We start from the raw sequence: 19,145 nt of genomic DNA on the forward strand, positions 1-19,145 counted from the left end.
TATTTGTGGAGCCATTCATGTGATCTCTCCCAAATCAATTTTAGGCAAAATTACTTAGATTAATTTATCTACCAATTTAATTTGGATTCCCCCCCCCCCCATTTTTTTTTCTGAATGCTAATGTAACAGGATAAAGGGAATAACAGCCTGGATGTTATGGGTGGTGCTGTACTGTCCATTTTAAACCTGGCTTTGTGAACTGCAGATGAAAGAAAAGCACAATTCTTCTAAAACACTTACTTACCCTCTCCTTGCAAAATGGTATTAGCATACTTTAAGAAAATAACAGTATGGCTTATTTTCTTAACAGCAACCTCTTGTGAGTTGAGAGTTAGACTGGAAGTAGTTCTGGATTCTGTTGATTCTATTCACAGTGATTCCCTGTAAATCTCATAAGCCAGCACCTTCAAGAACAGATTTAGCTTTGGGTGCTGTATTAGCGATGCAATGAGGCCCTCCCCGCTTCTTAGAAGTATCCCAGCATCTGTTGTTTCAAATAAGGTCAGTGAGCTCTGGTTATGTTCAGGTACTAGCTGGGTACTTAAAAAATTAGCTACTCAGTAAATTAGGGCTTTTCCCAATTTCAAATATTCCATATGTAAAACGTAATACCTACCTCAAAGAGCTGTTGCCATGTTTAACATTTCTTAGGTGATATGAGATCTTAAGAGAAAAGACACTGTTGTAGGTATGAGGGGTTATGACATTGTTTACAATTAAATATGGCCATATGTGAAATCTTTTATTCTTAGCAATTTCTATGGATATGTTCCCCTCCCCCCCCCCCCCCCCAGTTTACTAGCCTCTGTAACAGCAGGAATGGGAAAGATCAACACAGAGCACTTCAGAAATGAGATAAGCATTGAAAAAGGATGCCAGACTAGGCTTCAGTCATTCAGGGCAAAGCTGGGAATGCTGTAACTGAGTAATTTTGGCTAAACATGACAGTGGTTTTTAGGTTTGAAAAGAGCTTCCTTTTAAATGGTTTTTAGACAGAATAACTTAGCCTTGTGCAAGGGCTGAGGGAAACTAGTTCAGAAAATGAGCACTGCTGGTTTCTTTACTGCTCTCCAGGTGCCAAGGGTTAAGTTGAAAAATGCACTCTGAAGCCCTCTTGCACTGTCAACAGGGAGATGCTTAAGAATACAGGTCCTTCTTGTTTCAGGCTTCCAGTGTAATTGCTGTTGTGAGGGAAGCGCAATCCTGGTTGCAGTATCATTACACGGGAAGGCTCTAACTACTGCAGTCTGGCAGCACAGATGCATTCACTGCGTAGTCTCAGAGGCTGCCTTGCTCGTTTCAGCCTTGGCCACTTTAGTCGTGTCAATTCCCTTTGGGTAACAGTCTTAGGAAAAAACATCCTTTAAGATTTTATAAACCCTGTTTTAATTAAATAGCTGAAATAGTGTGGAGTTTTGCATTCTTTGGTCAGCTCTGCATAATAATGGTACAACCCTCTAGATCTGTTTGAGCACTATGAGAGGGTCTGAATTATTTTTGAAGACTTGCTTGGCTTATCAAAAGAGCTTGATGCCATAATCCAGATCATCCTAATCTGTAACATTTGTTGCAATTGTCAGTGGGAAATGAGCTTAACTGTCTGCTCAACTCAGGTGTTAAGGTGTTATGTATTGACACAGGAGCTAACTCCAGCCATACTAGAGTCAGAGGAATCCCTTTCAAAATGCATTTTACTAGCTCATGCATCTTTAATATTCAAAATGTTTATACTGTGAGCTAAAAAGAACTATCAGACTCCAAGGACTAAAATTGAGGGGCACTTGTCAAAGATACCTGCATGCTATTAGCTTTAATATTCTTCTAGTGCATGTTTGTGATAATTCCTATTCCTAATTATCTTTTGGAAGGCTAAATTGGTATCATGTGACATGCATTGGCTTTTATAACATTAACATCCACTCCCAAGCTATTAGTACATATAAATTAAATGGGCATTAAATTTTTAGCAAGCACTGTATTTCTCTACTTTGCAGCTGTTGTTATTTTTATATATCAAAGCCTTGATTTTTCTCAGCCAAAAAAACCAAACCTTCTTTAAGAGCACACTAGGAAAATGCAAAGTGCTTTGTAATATGTTACTTGACAACAAATCTGATGCTAAAAATGTACTTAGTTACAGTATTTGTAGGTTCTAGTAGGAGCTGTACATCTCTGTATCTTGGAAATAAAGCATCTCTAAAGAACATGTCCAATTGTTTGATGCAACTGAATTGTTCAAATTTGTGGTGAATTTTGAAAAGCCAAAACATTTGTGCTGGTCTATTTAAGTACCCAAGGAAACTGAGGTAAGTCTTGTTTGTATCCAGTTATTTCTGCCCTTAAAAAACAAGGACTTTAATTGTTATTTTCCTGTAGAACCAGCATTCTTTGTTTATTTTTACACCACCAAGTAGGCTGGTACACATTCTGCAACACAGCTGGTTATTTGAAATGAAAGGGATTGGTGGATTCAGATGGCCAACTGGGCTTAACTGGGAAAGGATTATTTCATCCTGCCCAAATTAGTATTTATTAAAAATCCCATTGTCAGGCAGTTAATACCAATAGAGTTTATTCAAGTTTCAAATAGTCCTTTGTAAATAATAAAAAAATAGAATCTTCAGTGTACAGGTTGATTTGATGCCAACTGTGGCATAAAAATTACATATCCTTTGCTTGAAGAGATAAAAATAGAGTGCATACAACATTTTAATATTCAGGCTCAGATAGGCTTTAAAAAACCTAATTTGCAGTACTAAAGTAGCATATTAAAGGCTAGTTTTCTTCTCACGGAAGCAAACTTAAATATGTACTCTTGAATGTATTGTGCAAGGATGTATTCTAGCAAAATGGCTGATTCCCAGCTGAGATGTTCCGTACCTTGGACTGCTTGAAATACTTACTGAACATGGTCTCAGCTCCCCAGTGTCAGCCATCCTCTCTGAGGAGGGAGGTAGGGGCAGTTCTTACAGCGGCTGTTGCTCATTGCTATGAAGACTGTGCTGTTTGAGGACAGCCCAGTGGTGGTAAAGCACACGTTGATCAGACTGGGATGGAGCTGAGTCCAGGCCTGCTGCTAGGCTGTGTTGTGCCTGCCACACTGGGCTGTTGCACTCTCCCATTCTCCAGATGGGGACAACATGGGTTCTGGTCCTTCAGGGGCAGGTCACACAGCTAAGCAGAGCACACAGGCTTCTGAAATGAGTAAGAGTACAATTAATTCTTTGAGTTTGCACACAACAGGAACCCCCCCCCCAAAGATACAGGGCTCATGAAACACTTGTTAGATTAATACTAGGACAAGGAATGCAGTAAGAAAACACTCTTGCCCTGCAGTCAACACAGAGTGGGTGAAAAAAGTGAAGTGCAACAAAGCCACAATGCTGCGTGTCAGCCTTTGAGCCTGCTGCGGCCTGAATGAGGTGGCTTCACTGTGTGCTGCTTCACCTGTTTCAACATGTTTTTAAAACTACTTTATCAGTTCTTTTTGATGACAAAAATCTTAGCTTATTGGGGAAGGACAGCCAGCTGTAGACTGCAAAATCTTAAACCAGCTTCTTTATCTTGTTTATGCTAGGGCAACATGCAGGTTTTTTGTCAAAATCTTTAAAAATCACCATTTTTCAAGTGAGAAAGGACCTTACATTTATCATCTCTCCTCCTCAAATATTGCAGGGAAGCAGCCTGTTTCCTTTCCTGCTGCATCTGTGGACTTCCCATCCACAGGGGCAGTGGGTAACACCAGGCCCTGTGTGTGTGGAAGCAGCTGCATGGCACTACACCCTTGCACAGCCCAACCAGAGCAGTGGAGGGAGGGAGGGAAGCCAACTACATTGAGTGGGGCAGGGCAAGAAGGAAGTTGTTTGAACTAGTATCTTGCTGCTGCTCTTGTGTTTGGCAGCAGTTTTGCACTCTAGATCTAAGTAGCCTCAGAGGCAATACACAGGGCAGAGAAAATACCTTATGTTTCTTTGCAGCCACGACCTTAAAGGAGTGCCTGACTTTGGTCCTGAGCATCTTCTGTCTCACAGGCAGAAGTATAACTGGCTTCTCCGTTCATCTCCCTCAGGGGGTGGTAGAGGTAGTCCCCACTTTCCTGTTGCCTCTCTGATCTTGCTTTGAGCAAAAGGCCTATGTTTCCCAGAGCACTAACTGCAAGAAGCAGAGCCAAGATGACAGTGATGGCAATCCAGGTTCTTCTGTCAGCCAAAAAAAAAAAAAAAGTAAGTAACATTGCAAATTGGGAACATCTGAAAGCAGAGCAAACAATTTCTCAAGGTTTGTACTCCTTCTCATTACAAGCTTGTCCTTCTGCTCTCAGGCATATGAGAACATGCTTTGAAGGGGTTCTGTTTGTTTCAAATGGATGTTTAGCTCTTCATCACCATAGCAAGTGAACAGCTGTGCCTGCAGGGAAGCTGCAGCTCTGCCAGTTCTACAGATGCTCTGGAGCTGTGCTAGGGTGCAAGCCTCCAGTTACTTTCCTCAAGCACCCTGTCCCTTGCTGGCTGGCTGTGCTGTACATCAGTTGAAGGGGAAAGGTGGCTCTTGTTTAAGTGCAGTAAAACTGTTGAGTGCTAGACTCAGTGTGTGAACTGATAGTCACTGATAGTGGCTTCAGCTGAGCACCTGTCTTACAAATAGGCTTTGCCTTCTGTATCCTCCCCCTTTCCATCACATAACGAAATCAGAACACAGGTGCTATGGTGTGAACAAGTGAGGGCATGGTGAGGGATATATACATACATACATACTGGTCATATCATCTGACCAGTATTACACACTTACTCTGACAGAGAGAATTTTTCTTTGCTTCGGGAAGCCAGACATCGCCCAGCTGGAAAACAAGTGAGGGAAGAAAAAGGTGGAGGAGGTAAAATTTCACTGAAACAGAACAACTTTTTTAGGTAAGGTAACAGCAACCCAAAGCTGATAACTAAACAAAACATGATGCAGTAAAGCTGCTCTTCCAAGTATCTTTAAAAACAAAACAAATAGGAAAAAAGAACAGCCAAGGTAATCAGTGGTACCTTTGTTTAACTGGTCCTGAATTGCCAATTCATAGGTGATGTTACAGCTGCCTGTCTCTCGGTCACAGGGACACATGTGTTCGCATGCACATAGTTTCTGGCAGTTTGGCCCATACCAGCCCATGGGGCATGCTGGAGAATTGATTAAAAACACAAATCAATCATTTTCAAAGCTCCATGTACTTTGAATCTACCTAATCTTTGTCACTCCAGACCTTCCCCTGTTCCCAGCTCAACCATGCCTGTTTTATCAACTGCATCAAAGTGCCAGGAAAGACAGGCACGCTCAGAGCTTTAGGAGAGGCTCAAACTTCATGTAGATCTGAGGTATTTAGATTGCTTCTATCTTTACAGCAGCGTCTGGCCTTGTTGCATCCAGTGCATTTATCTCCCAGCACATCTGATCTATGGTGTTGCTGTTTGGCTCAGGCAAAAGGCCCGGGCCTTTTGTGCATCAGCTGATTCCTAGAGGGAAACAGGTACTTGGGTTTAGTAAGAGCATCCAGTGGACTTGTCAGATGTGCTGAGCAGTCAGCTTTCCATTCTCCAAGCCCCAGGTTTACCACAGCCTTGAGGCATTCTGCCTCTCCATACAGCTTTCTCCTTCAGTTCCGACAGCACCAAACTAAGTTATTTGTTGTCATTTCATTTGCTTCACAGAGAAGATTTTGTAACATGAGGGATTAGATTAGCTGAGCTTTCCTAGGCTGAGGACAAAGTATCACTGAATTAACCTTATGTGGAAAGAATTTACACTCACACTGTACTTAACTCATGCTGTCACTAGAGCAGGCTGTTCAGTCAGATTCACAGGAACCTGAAGTACTTCAAAACTGAAGTGGTTATGCAGATGAAACACTACTGGCGCTACTGCTTCTAGGACTTGTAAAGCGCAAGCCAAAATGGCCCTCCAAAGCCTTTTACAGTCACCGATTTAGACCACCTTAAGTCTGGGCTACAGATGGGGATTGGAGCATTCACGTTCTTTCGTTCATGAAAGCAATTCAGCTGTTCTGGCCAGAGACTAAACAGAGGTCCAGAGTTTTCCAATAACGAAGAAACGTTCTCTCTGCTGCCTTCTTTTCTTTTTAGCTGATTTGGGTAGGACAGGCAAGTGCTTAAGAGATGAGAATCAGCAGGTTATGCTACAGCTGCAGAGTCCAGGCCTGAGTCTGTTAGGTAGACCTCATGTTTCCTTTGCCTAAATAAGGTGGCTCAAACATGACACAAAAGCCTCTCCTCTGTTATTCAGAGTTGTCTTTACCTTGTTCGCAGCTGATTCCGTAGTACCCAGCTGGGCAAGAGCAGGCGCCATGCACAGGGTCGCACAGGCCACCATTCTGGCACAGGCATTTTTGGGTGCAAGCATCCCCATAGAAACCACTAGCACAAACTGCAAGAGACAAGCACAGGTCTCATCCGGGCCCCTGTACAGTTGCCTTGTACAAACACAAGCAGTCTTGCCCCACACTATTACCCTCTGAGTATTTGCTGCCACAGAGTGTTGAGTGGTTGCTCAGAGAAAAGCAGCAGCCTATGCCTTGAGTGAGGAGCAACATGTCTCACCTGGGGACCATGATTCTATGTGGCAAAAAAAGGGCAGTTTTCAAAGGGCTTAAATTAAAGTGCTTAGCACAAAGACAACTCTGAGACTCTCAGGGTGCAATTAAATTCCCTCCGAAAAAAAAGAACAGCACCCTGCGCAGCCTTTCCCTTCACTGCTCCCTCCTGGGAGATTAGCGGCACGTTCCCACCGTTGCAGGCGGCCAGCTCACAGAGTGGTTCAGACTATCCTCCTTGCAGCTATGAAGAATCAGAGTAGAGTGGAAGTCAGCATTACCTTCACTGCAGTTGCTGCCAGTCCAGCCAGCATCACACAGGCATCCAGCTGTGCAAATACACACAAACAGATATTAACAAGCGTGAAAGGTTTAGAGACAGCAGGAACTTAAAACTGGAAGCTTCCTGGGGGTGCCCTCTTCACTTGAGATCAGGCTGCCTCTGCCAGGGAACCCACGTAAGAGGAATCCTGAACTCACAAACAGTTTGGATGCAAATACTCACCAGTTTGTGACAGTTCCTGCTAAATGGAGTCAAAGACATTCATTCTGAATCAACTATTAGCAATACCTGCATCCCACCAAGCTCTGCCTAGTCCTGTCACTGGTGCAAACCTGTGAGAGCTGAATCAGGCAGGCAGCAAAGATACAGAAAAGCAAGACTGAGCAGCGACACAAAGAGCGGAAGCTGGAGATAGTGTATCAAAGCAGCCACTAGATGCAAGACAAGTTTACAGAACAGTAATCACACACTTGTAAAAATCATGATGCAGCGAAGCAGCATAGCTGAATGCAGAAGAGAAGAAGCTGTAAGGGCAGGGGGCAGAACTCAGCTGCTGTATTTGTTACACAGGGTAACACACTGCCCTTGTTATCAGCAGATTTACAAAGAAAACCAGGCGTACAACCCTGCAGACAGAAAGGGAAACTGAGAAACAAGGTTTGAAGTGAAGTCCCGTTAAAGGTCTAGATTCCAGATCTGAGCCCCAGCCTAGCACTGCCGCCATCTCCTAAAGGCACCATGTTCTGATAACCTCCACAGGTGCCTCAGATGGCAGAGCAAAGGGGGAGCATACCTCCATAAACCCACAAGGTAAGACCGTGATGGAGGCAAGCAGCCTCACCTGGTCTGTGGAGTCAGGACCTGGGTTAGCTGGAGCATCAGCACCTGTGGCTCTAAAGAACTGAGCAGCAAATATGGCTTCCTGCAGTGAGGGAAGCAGCTACTGCTGGGGCTAACTCCTGTCCGAGAGAAGCAGTAGCTACAATCCTTCAAAGGAGGGTGGGAAAGGACTTCCTGGACACAAGTTGCTGCTTCTGTGGACTGAGATGCACTGGTAAGGTCCTGCTATGATGCCTCAGTGAGCAGGCTTGGGGTAGCGAGTAAAGCTCAACAACAGGTCTGACTGCTCTGATAAGGTAAGCAATATACTCCCAGGTATGTACCCCTCAGGTCCATGCTTATGATTCTCTTAGGGCTACACACAAGTCTCCTAGCCAGAGGCCTTCTTTCTACACTGGTGACTTACAGTCAGTGCACGTGCCGTGCAGGCTGCAGTTGGAAGGGCCGCAATCCAAGATGTCGCAGGCAGGGCCTCTCCAGAAGTCCCCAAAACAGCTGCATCTCCCTTGCACGCAGTCTCCGTGACCGTTGCAGTCTGCAGGCTTGCAGGCTGGCTCATGAATACACATAACTGTTGAGATGCTCCGAGGGCAACGCCACATATTGTCAAAGGAGCTGGGGACACAAGATGGGTACCATAAGGTGTGCCAGCACTCTGCTGCTCCCAGCCCTACATGAAACTAGTTAATATAATCCACAAACTTTCACTTGAATTGAAATTGTCAAATAAGAAAACCGGAACGCTGACTCAAATCTAGTTTTACGTTTATGTTTTTCCATCCTCAACAAAGTTTGAGTCCTACTGGATACAAGTCATTTCAGATACAAAATTCCTGAAAGCAACGTGAAGGTGAAATCTCTGTTAAAGCAGGGCCTGCTACTGTCCTCCTCTAACCGTGGCATTTAACGTACCTTCACTCAGCTACTCTTTGCTTTGATGTAAGTGACTTCATCAAGCTTACAGCAACATTTAACTTTCAACTGTCAGATTGCAAACTGAATTTTAAAATCACTTTACTGTCAGAAACAACTAGAAACCTAAATTTCAAATTAAGTAATTTTTAGCTATCCTGACTATGGCATGAGTGAGAAAAGGGCAGTTGGGCTAGCCAGGGCAGGGTCTGTAAGTCAGTGTTTCTCTTCTGTGAATAAACTGTCAAGAGGTCTTAACCAATTCCTGCAAATGTGCACCTGAATCTTCCAGTATAAGAGCTGCTACTTTGGTATCTGAGTCCTACATCAGGCTGCTCAGTCATGCTGAACAGATCTGCTGCATGTTTGAAAACAGCTAAACTTAATACTGGATTACTAAATGAAAAAAAAAAAAAACAGGTAGTTGCTAAATCACTATAAACTTCAGAGCCATTTGCTCTGAAAATGGTTACTTGCTTGTATGTTGCATGCTCTTAGCAAGGAGGACTGATTCCCCTGGGGACCAGAGGAGTAGGACTGAGCTCTGCATGCTAACAGAGCTGCATAGGTACTTGTGCAGCCCTGGAAATGTGCAGCCAGCACCTACCAGTGCTCTGATGGGTAGCTTGCAAGGGTCCCATTTAAGACCAGTGTTGCAGAGCCTCCACCATCCAGGTTGATAGCATTGATGATTCCTTGCTGTCTCAAAAAGTCAGCCATTTCCCAGAGGTTAAGCCTGCAAAAGCAAGCAGTTGTTGATTGCACAGACTTGCATTTGTGCTTTTTGACTTCAGTGAAACTGCTGTATTAGAAGCTTGGTCCCCCTCCCTCAATGCCATCCCAGACAGGCGAACCCACCCTCTGGAAGACTCCCTGGAGGCTGCCTAGGCTCTTCTGGCTGTGTCCTTCTAGCACCACAAACTGTGAAGCAGTACCTTCAGTTTGTCTTTTGCATTCTAAGACAGAGACTCCCCGAGCTCATTACTGGCAGCAGCAGAGTCCCTTCAGTTCCAATGACAGAACTCAAAGACTGGTCTTGTATGCCCGAGGCCATACCTCAACTCCGGCCTTACCCTCTGGATTCTGTCTGTCCATCCACGTGAACCAACACCAGCTGTCCCTGACTGTCATGTCCAACCGCAGTTCTGGCTGATATCACATTGATGAACTTGTCAAAGGTTCCTGCGTATGAGAGGGAATAAGTCACACCAGCTGGGGGAGAGAACTGGCTTGTTAAACACATCTGCATGTAAAACAGCTCCCAGCAAGAGGTTGAGCTAAACTGAAATAAAATGAGAATGGAGCCCAGCTTTCTCTTGCCCATCCAAGCCCATTTAGGAGTAAGGTCTCCAGAAGCAGTCTTGTTAAAATTTTGGCTGGTACAGGGAGAAAGGAGCCTTCAGCTCTAAACCTTTGCAATAGGTTTGAGTTTCTCAGGGTGAGCACTAACACCAGTTATGCTAAGACTTCTTACAGCTGTTAGCAATTCTCTTCAATGATGCTCAACAGGCAAGTGCCTGCAAGAGCAGGCAACCCACTGCTTGTACTGCACTTGCCATTGACTCAGGATAATGAAGTAGCACAGAAGAAATCTGGACCTGTTAAGTGAGCACAAGCACTGCAACAAGACACCGTAGTTTTTAAAGCTCCCTCTGCCTACCAACCGCCTCACCACAAGGAAAATCTATACCAACGTGGAAGCTGGGCTTTGCAATATTTACCTGTGGTTTGAGTTTCACCACACTCAGCCATTCGACTCTGATTGATGTACACTTCCCTATCTCTCAAGAGCCAAACTACCCCGCTCACAAGCTGCACAAAAGGGTTCACTTGATCCAAGACATCTTCCTCAGACAGGTAACTAGGGAAAGAGAGAGTAGGAGGGATTACCCACATCCACAGCAATGTCATGTTAAAGCCTCTTCTGCTGCCAAGAGACTCTAGAAGTGGGGAGAGGAGAAAAGACAGCTGAATGAATGCTAGCAACATCCAAAAATACAGGTCAAGTAATGCAGGACATCGCTTCAGCAGACAGACTGGACTCTGCTCCCAGCAAGTCTGACCCAGACCACTGTTCATGACTGTCCCAGACCACTATGCATAAACAGCTCCTGACACTGATGCTGCCAGTGGACCTGAGCCAAGATGTTAAGGGCAAAAAGCACTTGGCAAAACGTGAGGGCAGAGCCATTGCTAAATGCACAGGGACCTGTGGAAGCAGCTTCCACATCTTGCTGTAAGTTGCCTTAAATTCTTCAAAACAATGACACCAAAGTGTTTTTGACAGGGTTTTCAGTAATAGCAGCCAGAGGCCCCAAAACTTCACCGAGGGGAAGACAATGCCAGATGCTGTTCCCCTCTGTCCAGGAAAGAGTTATCTGCCACTCCTCTCTATTTTACTGTAAGACTGCTAGACAGTAGGGAAGGATTGTTGAGCTACCATCTCCATGATGAGAGTCATGTCACTGTGGGATGTTTTGCTTGGGATATTCTTATCTCAGGAATTAGGGTGCTAAGCAACACCTGCCTCATTATAGCCAGATGCTAAGTAATGTTTGCAACAGACAGATGAGGACAGCAGCAAAGGTTGGGGCTGGACAGCTGTGCTTCCACTGTGAGCTCTGCAAATGTTTATTTTTTGTTGTATAAAATTGATTACTCTACATGCATCACATATCTTGTGGGATTGGAAGGTCAACTTTTAGTTTTTTAATATATGTGAGTGCAGTTGAACAAATAAAACCACTTTGTACAGAAACATAATTGAAAACACATGAATAGAAAACATGGAAAAAGAAACCCCTGCAACCATTAGATGGGACCACAAAGACAAAATGAACACAGCTGAAAACATTAAATGGCACAATAGTTTGAGTTTGAGAATGGACAGTTTGAGACTGTCAGCTTTGAAATTCTCAACTATTTATTCCCAATCCAGGTGGCAGGGGTAGTGTCTTTCCTAAGCTTCAGGTAATAATGTGCTCTTGTACGCTGTTGTGCTTATCATTATATATAGTGAAAGACTCAAGCGTGCACCACTTTCTCAGCTGTCCTGGCAATCTCAGTTATTTACACCAAAACTATTTTTGTTGTCATGTTTCAGAAGCCACAATGACCTGGAGCTGACAACAACCCACACAGGCAATGTCAAGCAGGAGGGAGTCAGGGAAGAGGCTGGGATTAAAGACTCAGCAGTGACCTTGGGCTTGCTGTTGGTCCCTGATGCAAAGCCTCCTCACTAAGGTGGAAATGTCACCAACTCTGCTAGTAGTAGTCCCTCTACCAAGTAAGTTAAAGAAGTGGTGCTCAGGGCTGCCGGGGACAGCTGCCTGCTAAAGCCTCTGCTCTAACAGTCAGTTTGGCTCTACCGAGATGTTTCCCTGGACCCTGCTGAGGTCTGAAGGCAGGTGGGAACCGACTAACAGAAGCAGAAAGAATGCAGCTAATAGGAGCAGCCAACAGACACCGCAGTTTGCACAGCTGTTTCCCAACCCTGCTTCTAAATCTGCAAACAAGATATGGGAGCATCAGAGGACTTCTAGGAACCCTTCTATGAGCTTCAGGGAAAGGACAGCTAAAGGAAGCTTTTACTTCTAGCAATCTCTAACAAGCTCTGTCAGCTAATCCTGATCAAAGTGTGCCTTGAACTTTTGGTTCCAGCTGCCTCCTAATTCAGGAAGTGTGAAGCATCCTTTCAGCTAGTGTTAGGGAGAGGCCTGTATAACTGCCAGAGCACAGCTCTCGGAGGCAGTCAATACATGCTGCAGCTTCTACAGCAGGGAGTCAGAAACTCTGCTGAGGACAGTATGTGTCCATGAGATCAGCAGTGGTGCTGACATGCTACTGGGTGCAGTCTCCAACACTGATAGAGCAACTATTCCTGGCTTTGACTCGGACCAAGCTCCAGAGGGAGGATGCAGTTCTTCAGTCCTTAGGCTGCAGACATACCTGACGTGCCTCTCACTAAGGCTAGGGTCAAGAAAAATGGTGTCCTTTTGTGCATTGGTTAAGGAGTTATTTTTCCAGATAGGAAGCTACTGGAAGAGCTCAGTGGACTGTACAGTAGCAGTGATGATGAGAAAGAGATTGACAGGTTTCTTCTGATACCCTGCAGAAACAAGAGCCTGAACCTCAACCAGGAGGAGCCACCACAACCTCTCTTCACTGGGGTGACACATGGAAGTTCCTTGCTGATGAAGGCTGGGAGATTGTGAGTTCTGGTACCAGAAGAGCAGCACCTCCTTCACATGAAGATCTGCACCTAGAGTAGGTTCAGTGCTGTGGTAGCCTGCAAGGGGCTGGAAGCTCTGTCAAAGGAAGCATCTGCACCAGCTTTGCCTGAACCATGCAGCAGCACCAGAGGAAGTGGTGAGTGATTGTGGAGACTCCCTGCTGTGAGGGACAGAGGCTCCCATCTGCTAACCTGTGTAGGCAGGTCTGCAACTTGCTGGGGGCTCAGATTGAGGATGCTGCAGAGAAACTGCTGAAGTTTTTCCAGACCTCAGGCTGTTACCCCCTGCTGCTTCTCCATGTGAATACCAACAATACTGCCAAGAGAGACCTGGAGCCTATCAAGACTGACTACATGGCTCTGGGGGCAATAGGCAAGGGCACAGTGACCCAGACAGATTTCTTCCTCAATCCTGCTGGTGAGGAGGAAGGGCTTGAGGAATACCGGGTGGATCCTGCAGGTCAATACCTGCTTGCGCAGCCGATGTTGACAACAGAAATTTGACTTTTGCAACCATGGGACCCTTCCTGAGGATTGAGGGCTAATGAGGAGAGATGGCATCCACTTGACTTAAGTAAGGCAAAAGTACCTTCGCAAACAGGTTGGCCAACCTGGTGAGGGCAGCTCTAAACTTGGAATGACAGGGTAGGGAGATGATGTCCTACAGGCAAACATGGAAGTGGTAGACTGGGTTGGTGAGCAAAGGCTGCAGGGTGATGTTGACAAGAGACCTTGAAATCTGCTTGCTTCCCACACGCCCTCCAAAAAAGAAAGTGGGCGGAAGGGGGCTGCCTCAAGCATACAAACTAAATAAGGAGTGCTGAGAGGACTTACGGGGGAAGCTCTCATCCTTTTCCTGGGAAATCAGCATGAGCAAGTGCTTATCTGAAGTGCCTGTACAGTAACACACACAGCACAGGCAGCAAACAGCATGAATTAAAGGCCTGTGCATTTGCAGAGCTACAACCCAGAGGACTGCAGAGTTGTGGTAGGATAGCTCATACAACTGGGCTGCTGCAATAGATGGATCCAGGCTCTTTGGGAAGGATGGAGGCTGCCCTTTATATGAGGGAGTAGTTGGGAACCCACAGAGCTCTGCTGTGGGACAGATGAGCCAACTGAGACCCTATGGGTTAGGATTAGAGGGCAGACCAATGTAGCCTGTAGCCCCAGCAGCTGCTTAGCCCCTTCTCTGCCTCTTGTCTCAGTGGGACAGGACAGAGCCTCTCCCCCCTTCAATCACAATCAAGTGTAGGTACAGCATAGTCGGGGGGGAAGGAAACCCAGGAGCCTAAGTATTCAGAGAGGATCAGAGTAATTTATCTATCTTATTTTCATCCCAAGAAAGAAAGCCAGAGGCCACAGAAGTAGCTCAATGTGTTACAGGTAGGAGATCACTAATTTAAGAGATTAAGCCATCCTACTGCTCTAATCAGGAGTGGCCAAGCAGGCAGTGCTTCGTGCCCTAGAGATTGCTACTAGTCTCAGAGGGGGAGAAAAGCACTGTCAAAACTCTACCCACGTTCTTACCCGAACACCATGGTGCCATCCTTCCGGATGCCGAATTGAGCGTTTTGCAGGCCTCTGGCGTTTCTCACCAGCCTTCCATTGCTCACAACGTTCCCAAGACACTCCCCCGTTCCCATGTCAAAGTACCCGCCGTTTTGGGCCACCAGACACTTCCCAAGCTTTGCGGTCTCTTCCACAGGGGCTCTGCGGTGAGCCTGGCAGCCTCCTGCGCCGCCGGGCTCTAACACAGAGAAGGTTTTCAGGGGGTTTCTCACAAAAGTGAAGTGGCCGTAGACCACTTTCCGATTCTCACCCACAGAGGGGACGTAAGAAACAAACGTTCGTGTAGTGGCCACGGGGACATCTGCGCTGTCGTCGCTGGGCCAGGATTCGTACGTTACGTTGCCGTGCCGGAGGGGCTGGCAGTCTCTGACGAACCTGTGGTGGTGCCGGGGGCCGTGGCGGGCCGGGAAGTACGGCAGCAACAAGTCATCGCCTGGGGACGCCCTGGAAGGAAAAGATCCGGCGAGTTATTTCCAGCTCTCACTGAGCAGCGCAGCTTGCCCGGCCGCGGGGCCGCCCAGCGCCCGCGGCTTCCCGGCGCGGCAGCTCGGAGGCGCCCGAGGCACCCGCCGGGCGGCCGCGGCACCGCCCTCCCCCGCCGCCGCGGAGGCCGGAGGCGCCGCTCCCGGGGAGCCCCGCCGGGCTCGCCGCACTCACCCGGCGCCGCGCGCCGCCTGCAGCCAGCCCAGCGCCGCCAGGGCGGCGGCCACCACCGCCCGCGGGGCCGGGGCCGGGGCCGGGGCCGCTGCCGCCCGCCGCCGCCCGGCCGCGCCCCACGCCGCCGCCGCCGCGCAGGCCGCCATCTTGGCGGGCGCTCACGTGGCGCGCGGGCGCGGCGCAGCGCCCCCGCTGGCGGCGGCGCGGGGCCGCCACCCGCCGGCCGTTACGGCCGTTACAGCCGTTACGGCCGTTACCGCCGGCCCGGGGCGGCGGGAGGCGGGCCCGGGGGCAGGTGCCCCTCTTTGGTCCCCGGCTCCCCTTTCCGAAGGGATGTCAGTGCTCTCTGCGGGACACCGGCGCAGCGTTTCGTTGCTCTGCTCTGAGCCGTGCTCTCGCTGAGGGCAGTCCTGCCAGCAGGTCGTTCCATCGGAAATAAAATTTCCGGACTTTTCGTGCTGTAAATGAATGGATCTCTTCGGAGTGCAGCCTGCTCGCTGGCTCACGGCGCTGAGGATGGATCCGCAGCCCTGTTCCCCCTGCAGGCCAGGCCGGCTGCCGCCCCGATTTGTGACATCCGTGATGCAGAGGGCCGGCTGGAGGGTGCCGGCCCCACAGCACCCGCTCCCACGGGCTCCCCGTGAGGGGTGCGACTAACCTATTTCTCTTCATTCCCTGCATACAAACCAGTTGCTTAAAACAGAGAAGTTTAAAATTTTCATTGGAAAAAAACAAAGAAAGCCTACTGCTGAGTTGTCTTGTCTGCATTTTCTTTGAGCTACTAAGTGACTGGGTTTGGGAGGGGCTGGACAAAGGAGAAAGCATTGTGAAACCCCCGTTCTTACTGTAAAATGGCTCATTACATTTGCCTGAGATGAGGTGTATTTACGTGTGTTTAGTCTGTTCAGGATGGGTGATGTTGCTGACGAGTTCAGTTAGTGGCTTCCTCACTTTTAGGTATTTGGTCCTGTAAATTATGTTGTACAAGGCCAGGTATCACATATATGAATGGGGGAAACCAGAGTTGCAGAGCCACATGCCTGAGTGGCAGACGCCTACGTTTCCTTGGCTAGTGCTAACCAGCTAATGTTCCAGCTCTCCCAGTATATGTGTACCTGGAACAGGTAAGGATGCTGCTCTCTCAGGTACTGGTTGGTGGAAAACTATTATTTTAGAAGTAGACTGGGCAACTTCTTTAGCACAAAGCAGTCCATTAAACAATCAATTAAACAATGACAAATTAAACAAAGAAAGCTTCAATGCAACTACAAACTCACCCAGTCTTTTGCTTAGCTTATAAGAGAGGCCATTATCGCAATGTAAAGTGCAAATGCTACAGACCCAAAGCTGCCTTGGGAAATCCACAGGGAACAGAAACCTGATACAAACTAGAGTGAAAGAAAACAGTTTGTCTGTAAGAACTTTTGGAGAATCTCGTAAGCCAGATATATTGGCTCTTCTCTTGCTGATTCACCACTCTCCTTCTTCCTTGTCTGCATCTAGGATATAGATCTACCTGTCTGAAAATACGTCCAACCAACACAAATCTGCCAGAAGAAACTGTCTTCAGGTACTCACTTAAGAACTTCCTCTAACTATGTCACTTCTTTTTACCTTTATAATCATCTTAGGGATTTCTTATTGGGTCAGGTTATAGAGAAAATGAATTAAGCTGATACAAAGCAATTAGTGAGATTAAAAGGCAGTAACTGAAAGAAAAGTAGAGTTTGGAGTGGTAGAGGATGCTATGGGTGGAGAAAGGGGCATTTTTAAAAGGGGCTTCCCATCCTAATTTCCCTTCCAGAAGCAAGGTTGAGGTTGCAAAACTCAAAAAAAATAAGTGCTATTGTTTTGTCCACTGCTAGCTGTCATCTTAATATAAAGCAGAGAACAACTGATTTTGGATCACGTGTCACATCTACTAAGTAGAATAAAATGAATCTCACAGTTTAGAGCTTGGTGGCCTAGAGGGGAACATTTGGCTTGAGGCTGGGAGTCCTACCTTTGAAAGACTAGTCTTTCATGTTCACTGCACTGAGCAAGGCACAGAAGACTGCAGTATTAACACAGGCTGTGGGCTCTGCGCTAGGCTGCCTTCAATAGTATTTCAGGCTACCTAGAACTGCTTCCAGATAGAGCTTATTCTGGGACTGTCTCTCTTCAGCACCCCTGTAGCACAGCATCCAGGAGTGTTCTTTAGAATCTGAACAAACAGGAGAACAAACACAAGAAGCAAATCACTTGCTGTTAAACAGTGGCAATAATTTATTATACTAAAATACAGAGAGCCTCAGTAGCCTGCACCCTTTGAAATCATATCATTTTTATGACTACTGCTAATCTGTACCCCTGCACTGCAGGTATAGTTGGTTCAAATATCTGTTATTAAGATACTCCATTTTGAGCAACTTACTTAAAAAAAAAAAAAAGTAAAAAATTTTGAAAAGGTTTTTACTACAAATATTCTTATGTGGCAGTAAGAGTAGCCATGGTAGCTGCAGGTTTTTGCGTAGTTAACTTGAGACTTGACACTAGTGATTTCTGGAATAGTGAACTTTTACTAATCAGAAGGATTTAGGTTTCCATGTCTCCACTTATTGCACCCACAGCAATCTGTCAAAGAGAGAAAGACTGGGATGGATCCTAAGTGCCTGCACTCCCAACATCCTTGTATTGATCTACAAATTAGCATGCAGTGTCTATCTGTCAGGGAGAACATGTTTCATAATAGTCACAGGAACAGACATGACTCGAAAGCTTGTAGCAGCTTTGTTTTTTAAGAGCTCTGCAGTATAACCTAGTGGCTAGCACAGCAGCTAACCGGTCGTTCTGCTTTGGCAAACATCCTGAGACATTAACATGGATTGCAAAGAAATTAAAAGGAAAATCGCTCTTTCCAGAAGTAAGTATCTCCAAGTGACTTGGAAGAGAAATCTGCTAACTCAGTGCTGCTCCTGAGAGCAAGTATTGCTGGGATGCACACAAACTGACTGTTTAAGCCAAACAGTCTTAGGGATCTGGTGCTGGGGCTAGACTTTGACCTGCAGAGCTTCCATAGAGAGCTTCCAGAAAAAAAATGCAAAAAGCATTTCCAAACTTCCTGAAATGGCACAGGAAGAAAAGGGGGGATCAACCTTCCAAAATTTTTGATTGTTATTCAACAAATATGAAGAATTTTACATGCAAAAATTAGTTCACTCACAAAATGCACCATCCATTCACTCCTCTATTCCTATTTTCAGAACTTCAAATATAAGTGATGATTATATCATATTTCTCTTTCTGCAGCCAAGTGCTCTGAAGACTAGATAGGCCAAAAGAACTAACAGACACTATATAAACTCACATCAGTATTTCTATAAAGCTATTAATAATTTAAGTAATTTTAAGTAATTTAATAAACTGACAGAACATACAAATAAATGAAATTAGCAGCGTTATGCCTCCAGGAAAAAATCAGTCATTGACTCCATGACAGCACGTCATATTTGCACTCTATTCAAGGAAGTAAATACAAAAAGCAGTTTGCCTTTTGCATTATGTGAATACACTACCATAAGCAAGTAGCTGTCAGATAATAGGTTAGAATGAAACAAAAGATCCCCAAAGCATAAATCTCCTACAGGTTTGCATGATGTGTCTGGCAATACCAGGGGTGTATGTGTAAAGGTAGCTTAGGGATCTGGGACAGTGCTCTTCCTTTGAAAAGACCTGAATCTTTATTTCTCTAATCAGAAAAAAGATTCATTCCAAACCTGATCCTTGAGCAAACATTCAAGGCTTTACTATCTTGCTGAGCCAGTATGCCCACATATCTAATTAGCTGCATGCTGTATGAGGTTTTACTGTTGCTATAAATTTGCTGGTAGGCAATATGGAGAACTGAATTCTAGTGGAAGTTAAATATCTAACATTTGTTTTTGTAATATTGGTAAAAGAAATAAAAATTTTGCAAAATAGCCAGAGTACTACGATGGCAACATTCAGAGTGGGTGGCCATCAGGGTCTGCGGAAGAGCATCCTTTATTCATGTCTATCCATAGGGAAGAAATACCATTTGT

The 19,145-nt window shown here is 46.0% G+C and overlaps 1 protein-coding gene across 1 annotated transcript; it reads right to left on the reverse strand.

Moving 5' to 3' along the window:
- Nucleotides 1-1,763: 1,763 nt before the first annotated feature.
- On the reverse strand, nt 1,764-15,230 carry NAGPA (N-acetylglucosamine-1-phosphodiester alpha-N-acetylglucosaminidase). Its single transcript, XM_062588596.1, has 12 exons — nt 15,205-15,230; nt 14,386-14,871; nt 10,346-10,485; nt 9,698-9,806; nt 9,232-9,360; nt 8,119-8,327; nt 6,871-6,918; nt 6,295-6,423; nt 5,031-5,162; nt 4,789-4,837; nt 3,961-4,199; nt 1,764-3,195 (listed from the first exon to the last, which is right to left on the reverse strand). Exons 1-11 carry the CDS (start codon nt 15,228-15,230, stop codon nt 3,986-3,988), a joined length of 1,671 nt encoding a protein of 556 aa, XP_062444580.1. The 3' UTR covers nt 1,764-3,195; nt 3,961-3,985.
- Nucleotides 15,231-19,145: the final 3,915 nt, after the last annotated feature.

The sequence above is a fragment of the Rhea pennata genome, chromosome 15 (genome assembly GCF_028389875.1).
Source record: "Rhea pennata isolate bPtePen1 chromosome 15, bPtePen1.pri, whole genome shotgun sequence".
In the NCBI taxonomy this organism is placed as follows: Eukaryota; Metazoa; Chordata; class Aves; order Rheiformes; family Rheidae; genus Rhea; species Rhea pennata.

Coding starts and splice junctions, on each gene's coding strand:
- NAGPA (XM_062588596.1), bottom strand. CDS start 15,230: ATGGCGGCCTGCGCGGCGGCGGCGGC. Junction 10,486..14,385: donor GATGGCACCATGGTGTTCGG/GTAAGAACGTGG, acceptor CTCTTTCCCTAG/TTACCTGTCTGAGGAAGATG. Junction 5,163..6,294: donor CGGAATCAGCTGCGAACAAG/GTAAAGACAACT, acceptor TCAATTCTCCAG/CATGCCCCATGGGCTGGTAT.